The sequence below is a fragment of the Triticum urartu genome, chromosome 6A (assembly GCF_056163025.1).
Source record: "Triticum urartu cultivar PI428250 chromosome 6A, HENAU_Tu73, whole genome shotgun sequence".
Lineage (NCBI taxonomy): Eukaryota > Viridiplantae > Streptophyta > Magnoliopsida > Poales > Poaceae > Triticum > Triticum urartu.
Window position 1 is genome coordinate 190,632,495 of NC_141878.1, and position 9,066 is coordinate 190,641,560.

Sequence of the window (9,066 nt, forward strand, 5' to 3'; positions counted from 1 at the left end):
TTGCTGCAAAAAGCCACCCAACCTATCATGGAGATTTGTGTAATTACAAAAATGTGTGTGTGTGTGTGTGTGCAAGATACAAGTAAATGTATGGTGGGCTTGTTATTGTCAATTTCTTCTTATTGGAACGCCTAAGGGTGCACACTAGTGGTTGAAATATGAACCTCTCATTCAGTTATATTGGTACAAGATCAATGTCAAAGAGGAGGAAAACTCTGAAATGGACGGTAGACCCGAGCCTTTGCATTGAATGATGGATGTGCCCATCATGTATTGCAAAGTTTAGGTCCAACATAGAGTTATACAAGTTGGATACAAATAAATGTATGGTGGGCTTGTAGTTGTCAACTTCTTATTCAAATGGCCAAGGATGCAGACTAGTGGTTAAAAGATGAAGCTCCCATTCAGTTAAATGGGAAAAATATCAATGTAAAAAAATCAAAATGGAGGGTAGATCCAAGCCTCTGCATTGACAGATCCATGGGGCCATCATTTATTGCAAAGTTTTAGGTCCAACACAGAGTTATACAAGCTCAATAAAAGGCTAAGACAACCAAAGGACAACAAAAGTTGCCTCTTGAACTAGCAATATAGTGTGCCGCTCCAGTAACGTGTTCCTGGCTCTAGTGGTCCGAAGTACCAGATGTGTCATTGAGGTTCGCTCATGATGCGTTGCCAACGTCTTCACGAGGCAGATGAAATCAAATTCCCTAATGACTAAGTTGTAATGTTTGTTTTCCGTAAGGATGAACTTGCAAGTGATAGTTTCGTTTAATACATCGTATATCAGGCTTCTTTGCAATAAAAATGTCAATATATCTTGCATGGCATCTTACCATCCAAGGAGCATCAGAGTTCTTATTTGGGAATCTAATGGTTTCGCTTGTGGTATCGATGGGAAATGAGTGTCTTTGCAATTTTTTGAGTGTAGAGGAAGTTAAATTTGAGACTCGTAGGGTACCCATTTAGGGCTAGGTATGCAATCTCCTACGGTTCTGTAAGACAAACGGTATGCACACCACTATCTCAACTCGAATGATATATATATATATATATATATATATATATATATATATATATATTCTATTTATGATTTGAAGTTGGAGGCATATGGTATTTTATAGTGCTTACACTGGATTTGTATAGCTCAATTAATTTAAGCAGTAGGCAAGTGGTGCGGCTCATGCTATTACTCATTTCTATAATAGGAACTAGGTGTGTTGTGGTGGTGGTGCAGAAAGAACCCAGTTTCATTATTTCTTACACGACTCGGAAAATAACCATTTTAGAATAGCCGCAAAGATTCACCCAACCTATCATGGAGATTTGTGTAAATACAGAAGTCGGCTGAAAAATAATCAATATAAAGATGTTACTATTAAAATAAAAGGTGCACTCTATGGACTAAAAACATCCCGCAAGAAGATTACAAATCTAATTACTTTATCGACTTGGATTGATGCTTGGGGCATCCCCAAATCGCTGATAGATAAGACTGTTTGTGCAAAAAATAATTTAGTAGGCACTAGGCAATAACCAACAAATCTCAGTCTCCACCGTTGATAGCAAATGAGACAATTGACCTCAAGGCAAAGCTAATCATCACCAATGGCGGAGCTAAAAACATATAGGAGGCAAACGTGTCATATAGAGGAGGGTTTAAATCATCTAAATTAGGCCTCATTTGGTTGCAAGGGCCCTAAGTACAAAAACCACGGGATACATTAGCCCTCAAAAATGTATATGGCCATTTGGAGGGACACAACTTTAGAGACACTACACCTGCCATTAAGTGTATGACATGTAGTTCATCTTTCAGTGTCTTTCCCGAGCAGGTTTCCCATTAGGGCTAGCAGCTCCTTCAACCTACATTCCGCGGGAGGATTTCTCTTCCGTTATCTAACCCATCAAAATTTCCTTGATGAGGTCTTCCATATGTGGCAATGAACCAAAGGATGCGAGGGAAGTTTCGCCGGAGCAACTACAATGTGTAGACCACGGCGAGCTCGAGCATGGCTGGCGAGCTGCACCATCTTGTTGGAGATGGTGAAGCAGACTACTCGCAGGCTAACACGCCAATTATTGAGCACGAGTTGTCCCAGTTTGTGGCGTCCTATTTCTTGATGAAGTATTTTATATAGTATGGGTAGGGATTTTTACACTCCACCAAATGATGATAGGCAATGGGTCTTTGACCAGACTTTCTCCCTCTAGGTTATTGATTCTCTATTATATATCTCTAATCTCTAATACTTAAAAAGAATGCAAGATTTTATGTTTCACTTTTGTTCTCACCACCCGTTCGTCCAACCTTGCCCATATGATAATCAATCACCTTAATTCACTTACCTTCTGAACCAATTCCATTTTAATTACTTACCAAACTTCTCATCGAAATATAAGGTAAACCACGGTGAGGATTTGATACACTTATTTACACAATCACATTAATATATGCAGGTAAATAACAAGCTAACATGATAGAATATTTATATCTCATTGCAACGCATGTGCATTTTACTGGTATACTTATTAAAAATATTGTTTCTTTTTATGTTAAGCAGAGTGTTGCGTCCAACCTTATATATGTTTTCCACTCCCTCACTCTGTTTTGATTTATCCCCTCCTATCTCTTATTTTATTCACCAATTTCCCATGAAAACCATCATAATTGTCTCCCATTTTATTGAGTTACCAAATAAAATTATGTTTTGTTTGGTAGCTAGTAAGTTCTTACCAAATAAGTGATTCTTATTTAGGTAGGTAAAACACATATAATTTTATAAACATTTTCTTATACAATCACATTAATATGGGCCGGTAAATCATATGTTAACGTACTAGAATAGTTGTATCCTGTTGCACCGCAGGAACAATTATCTAGTGACCAAAACAAATATCTTAACTATGTTTTCTTTGTCCTGGGTGTTATTTCCCTAGCGACCAAATGAGGCTTTAGGGTTCGAAAAAATCTACAAGGTCACCTTGTAAAGGTGGTGTCGGGTCCCACAAGCCCATGATCCAATGGCCTCGCACTTATGCACGTGTGTGTTAAAGTATCCACATCTCTAAGCGTTAAGAAGATGCTAAAGGTGAGAAAAATCAACTTGCACGATGTTAAGAGATTCCAAAATACTTCCTCTCTTCCTTAATGTAAGGTATAAAGTCAAAAAGAGCATCACCCTTAGGCTAACACCCAATGCCAACCTAGCTACATTATTAATGAAATTTCGCTAACTAAATAATGAAATTTTGCCAACTAAATAATATAATGTAATCTCCTTAGACATATATATTTTTGTTAGAATTCCTTAGACCATGCTGAAGGACTGAACCCACAATAATTTCATATCAAGAGGATAGAAAAAACATTTGAGCATTTCAGTCCATGCAAAATAAATGTTGTCACCGTATAAGGAATCAGACAGGTCCTATTTGGCGCGGCGGTTGCTTCGCTGTTCATTTCGCGGAGCACATCCCTTCGAGCAACTAGACCGGCCCATAAATGTGAATGACTATTAGTTTTTCTGTACCTTTCTGATCGGTATTGCGAAGACCATAGATGTTTCCTAGCCGATTTTAGGAAGTTTCTAGAAGCTTTCGACCTTTTTCCTTTTTTCCTTTTCCTTTTCTTTTTTACTTTTCTTTTTCCTTTTGTTTTCTTTTGTGCTTTCGTTTTTCCCGTTCTTTTTTTATTTATTCGGTTTTCTTTGTTCGTTTTCCATTTCTTTATTCTTTTTTTCTCTTTTATATGTTCTTTTCTTTACTCTTGTTCCTCCAAATGGGTGAACTTTTAAAATTTTGATTTTTCAAAATCCTATGCAACTTATTTCAATTCTTGAATTTTGTACAATACGTGAACTTTTTTCAAAATGGTGAATTCTTTAAAATTCGTGAACATTTTTTAATCCGCATTTTTTTCAAATTCATGAACTTTTTTTGAATTCACAAAAGATTTCAAATGCGTGAACGTTTCAAATCCGCATTTTTTCAAACAAGTCAACTTTATTCAAATCCATGAACTTTTCTTCCAATTCCCGAACTTTTTCAAATGCGTGAACTTTTTTCGTATTCATGAACTTTTTTCAATTTCACGAATATTTTCTAAATACGCAAACTTTTTCTTCTTCGTGAACCGTTTTAGAATTTTTGGAGTTATTTTTGACTGTTTGCTAACTTTATATAATTCATGAACTATTTTTTGAATTCATGAACTTTTATGGATCTCGCAAGCTTTTTTAATTCATGAACATTTTCCAAATTTGCGAACATTTTTCATGTTCATGAACGTTTTTGAGTTCATGAGCATTATTTGAATTTTGGCTATTTTCAAAATTTAAAACTTTTTAAATCATTATAACTTTTTTTAAAAGTTAACTAGTTGACCGGTCTGGTCAGCTGGTCGAACCACCTGGAGGGGGTCTAGCATACAAGTCGATGAATGTCGATTGATCGAGCGAAACTAGTGGTCACGCTTTAGATGGGATGGCCCAAATGATGGGTTGGCCCAACTGCCGATCATGTGAGTTCTACCTGGTGATCTCACATGGAATATGCCTTTTAGCGGGGGAGCAAACAAGGTCAACGCAAGCCATATTGAGTTGCTTGGGACATAATGAGTATGCCTAAATATATGGGAGGACTTGGATTCCAAGATTTTGAGATATTTAATTTAGCCCTCCTGGCAAGACAGACATGGAGAATACTAGAGAATCCAGATTCATTGAGTGCCAGACTACTTAAAGGAGTGTACTTCCCCAACAATGATTTTCTTACTGTTGAACTTGGGAGTCGCCTGTCGTAGATTTGGCGCTCGATTTTGGAGGGGCGTGACAATCTGAAGTAGGCCTTATTAGGCACATTGGCATCGGCACTACTACTCACATTTGGAACATGAACTGGATCCCGAGAAGAGAAAATATGAGGCCTATTGTTTCTCTAGTAGATCAACCGCCATAGTTGGTATCTGAACTACTGGACCATGGTAACGCCAAATGGAATGTAGAATTAATTTCTCATGTTCTATTATCTTTTGATGCAGCAGCTATTCTTCAAATACCCGTGTGCACCCGAGTTGTCGATGATTTCTGGTCTTTGAATTTTGAAAAGAACGAGTGCTTTCTGTTAGATCGGCCTATAGAATGATTGTGGATATTAAGAGAAGGCGTGAAGACTGGTTAGAAGAGAGGGCGGGTGCCTCAAAGAATGCTGAAAATGAGAAGTCATGGGCAACTTTGTGGAATGTTTCAGTACCGGCAAAGATCAAGATGTTCCTTTGGAGATTGGCAATGAATTCAGTTCCTACCGAAGATGTTCGCAAGCATGGGAAAATGTCCCACCATGATGAATGCTTTGCTTGCGGAGCACATGATTCCTGGAGGCACTGTCTTCTCGAGTGCATGATGGCAAGACATGTGTGGATTTTGGTAGATCACGATCTACTAGAACAGATGATTAACACGACTGTTTCATCAGTGAGAGCATGGCTTTTCTCCATGATGGAGGTAGTAAATCATGAGGAACTGACCAGGATGTGTGTCACTTTATGGGCGATTTGTATGCACGGAGGAAGCTTATTCATGAGGGGATAAATCAGAGCCCATATGAAACACACAGGTTTGTCTCAAGTTTCATTTCGGAAATGGACCAGATCAATGCTCAATCTGAATCGCATGAAATAACGGCTACCGCAACAACCCCAGTGAGGCGTTGGATTCCACCAGGTGTCGGTGTGGTGAAAATTAACGTTGACACTGCTATCTCGGTGAACCGCAATGCGGGTGTTGCTGCTGCTATCTGCAGCGATAGAGATGGCAAATACCTGGGTTCTTTGGTTTTGGTTATACATGGATTGTTAGATCCGTTTGCATTGGAAGCATGACATGTAGGAAAGCCCTCTCCCTGGCACAAGACTTAGCTATGCAACATATTCACATATCTTCGGATTGCAAACAGGTCATATCATATCCATGAAAGAGTTGGGGGAAACTATGGAGGAATAGTTAAAGAGATTGCAGGAACTGCAACCGTTCTTACTTCTTGTAATTTTGCTTTTGAACCTCGAGCCTCGAATGTTGAAGCTCATGGCATAGCTAGATTTAGTGTGTCTCTTCCTCTAGGGATGCATGTGTGGCTAGGCTCACCTCATGACCCTGCAGTTATTCCTGTAAACGTTATTATTGATCAATAGAGACTAGCTATGTTTTGCTCAAAAAAAGGAGCTCTCCGTGATATTTTTAGCACAATCCACTAGGTTTATTGATTAATGATTATCAAAATATAAAGAGTATCATGGGATAGACCAAGCCATGTGTGTCTACCCTGATATAACGAAGAAGCAAGCCTAGCTAGACAGCCGAGCCTCTTTTTTCATGGATGAAAATACACAAAAGTGAAAGAAGATCGAGATGCTACAATATCATTGATCACAGCTTCATATTCACCACCCCGCTTTGCGACAACATCATCGTCCGCATTAGACAGCCCAGTGCAATGTGTAACCTTTGGAGGTTCAAATCCATGGCTAACGCAATACCTTCACACAAAAAAAGGAACTCTCCATGAATCTTCCCTCACAAAAAATGGAAGAATTTGAACGCGGCACCACACACGGGTGAACTAATTATGTTATTACTTTTTTTGTGTTCCTTATTTTTTTGTGAAGAATTTGAACGCAGCACCACACACTTCTTTTGTGTTCCTTATTTGCTTTGGAGTTTTTTTTAGGGATATTTGGTTTGGAGTTCAATGGAGAGGAAGGAGCATTTGATGTGTCACCACACAACAGTAAACTGATTACGTTATTTATATTTTTCTGGAGGTCTTCTTGGCAAACGGGGTTGAGCATTTTTTTTTTTTGGAATATAACACGGTTGGGGATATTTATCGAGCACTTTCAGATTTAAGAAAAAAGAACTTTGCTATTTTGAACCCCTTTCCTACAGTAGTACTCCGGTAGTAGCCTAGCCTAGAGGTACACGCCGGTACGGATACACTTCGACTTGCTCTAGAGCATCATGCGTGGAGCTAGGTGGAGCCAGCAGGCCACTGAATCTCTACGGCGAGACCGAGCGCCTCGCCGAGGGGTCCCCCGATGCCCACCCAGGTTGCTGCTGCCCCATGATGAATGGCGTCGTCGTCCATGGCCGTTGCTGACGCCGCCGCCGATGCTGTGGCCGTGGGCGTGGCGGTCACCTGCCTATTGCAGTAGAGCTCGGCAATGTTGTCGTAGTTGAGGCTGAGCCGGTTCTCTCGCTGCTCCGGGAGGCAAACTCCACCGGTGAAGTCCAAGAGGCCTCGCGAGTAGTCGTCGTCATCCTCCCGCAGCATCGTATTCCCGGAAGACTTGTTACCATGACTGGTATGAATGGCCGCAGGGGCGGTCATGGCGGACTTGTCCCGGTCACGATGATGAGCAACCACCGCAGCAGCTGCATGCTGGTGCTGTTGCTTTCTCGCAGGGGGAGGGGGTCGTGCCCGGCCGACGCGGTTCAGGTGGCGTTGGCAGTACTTCTGGTCGGGCTCGGCGTCCCTGGCGCAGCGCCACTTCTTGCCGTCTGTACGGCCGCACCTCCTCCGCGCGACGGCCTGCTGCATGCACTGCAGCAGCATGGACATCTGCGCTGCCTGCTGGGCCTGGTAATGGTGGACAAGCAGGGGGGTGTTGTAGCAGCAGTAGTACGACGGTGCAGCTTGGGAAGGCGCCGCCGCCGCGGCGGCGGCGGCTGCCGGGTTGATATTTGAGAAGACGAGGTATGAGGGGATGGGCGACGATGCGGCCATGTGGTTGTAGATCAGCGACTGGCGTTGCAGCTCCACCCATTGAGTCGCCGTGAATAAGCCCCCGGCGGCACCTAGCAAGCGCCGATGGATCCAAGTCAGCAACATCCAACATGCATGCAGCGAAACTATGAAAGTAACATAGTGCATGCGCATTGCACGAACAAGCACGTACGTACCCATGGTGGAGGCAACAGGAACATGAGTAGCAGCGGGTGGCATCAAAGTTGCCACGCCCGGGCGCTGTCCGGCGTCGCCATTGCCGGCAACCATGCCGTCGTCCAGCTCCAGTTTTTTCATACAGTCTCACGTGCTGTCACCTTGGATCCTCAGTCACTCAGGTGCTGTGAGCCTGTTTCCCTGTCCCCCGGCCACCTCGGTGTCTTTATAAACAAGCCAAGCAGTAGGAGTACCACTGTACACACAGAGACCGACCGTACAAACTACGTAGACTACCAAAAGATAAAGATCCGGCCGGCCGACGCAGGTGGCCATGTCATGGGCTTGATGCATGACCATGATGATGAGGATTGAGGTGAAGTGATCGGTCATACAGCTTTCATGACCGCCCTGCCTGTATCAACGCAACATGGATAAACAAACAAAGTGAAGGTGCATGCATGCGTAGAGAAAGAGACGAACAAGAAAAAGGATAAAAGACGAGTGCAATCCTCTCCATGCATATGATGATGTGCATGCACACAGTGATGAGATCGCCTGGCGCGGGCACGGCATGACCCGTCGTCTTCCTTGGGCCGTGACCACCATGCTGTCCGGGGGCCCTCTGCTCGGTTTCAACGCTCCACCATTCCGGTCTCCGCCCGCATGCGCGCAGGGAGAGGGGTAACGTATACGATGGGAGCTGCCGCGTGACAGAAAAAGCCGGAGGAAAACCAAGATCGACCGGCTCGTGTGTAGATGGGTACGTCGTTTTCCATACATGCCGAGGCATGGACTGGGGTGATGACTTGATATAACATGTGCCTGCGTGCTTCTCGGCTCTTTGGATCCGCCTGTTAGGACTTCTCTGTCACAGATCGGGGTATTAATCGTTGCGGTGGTGCTTACAGAATCTTGGGGGGAACGGCGACCCGCAAACCGCTCGCATCTGTCCGGATCATGAAAGTCATCCAACGCGGTCCTATATTAGTCCGGGCCACGAACATATTTTCTCCCTCAAACCAGAGATAGACATGGGAGGCTTTGCGGAAGTCCGGACATGCGTAACGTCGCTCTCTGCCCTCCTATCCCACCAAAAAGGAAGGCAGAGCCCGCGCTTTTAGGAGC

The 9,066-nt window shown here is 43.1% G+C and overlaps 1 protein-coding gene across 1 annotated transcript; it reads right to left on the bottom strand.

Annotated features, from left to right (window-relative positions):
* Nucleotides 1–6,897: 6,897 nt before the first annotated feature.
* LOC125531495 (growth-regulating factor 6-like) lies at nucleotides 6,898–8,120 on the bottom strand. Its single transcript, XM_048695887.2, has 2 exons — nucleotides 7,959–8,120; nucleotides 6,898–7,853 (listed from the first exon to the last, which is right to left on the bottom strand). The coding sequence occupies exons 1-2, from the start codon at nucleotides 8,077–8,079 to the stop codon at nucleotides 7,027–7,029; spliced, it is 948 nt and encodes a 315-aa protein (XP_048551844.2). The 5' UTR covers nucleotides 8,080–8,120; the 3' UTR covers nucleotides 6,898–7,026.
* Between the last annotated feature and the right edge of the window lie 946 nt (nucleotides 8,121–9,066).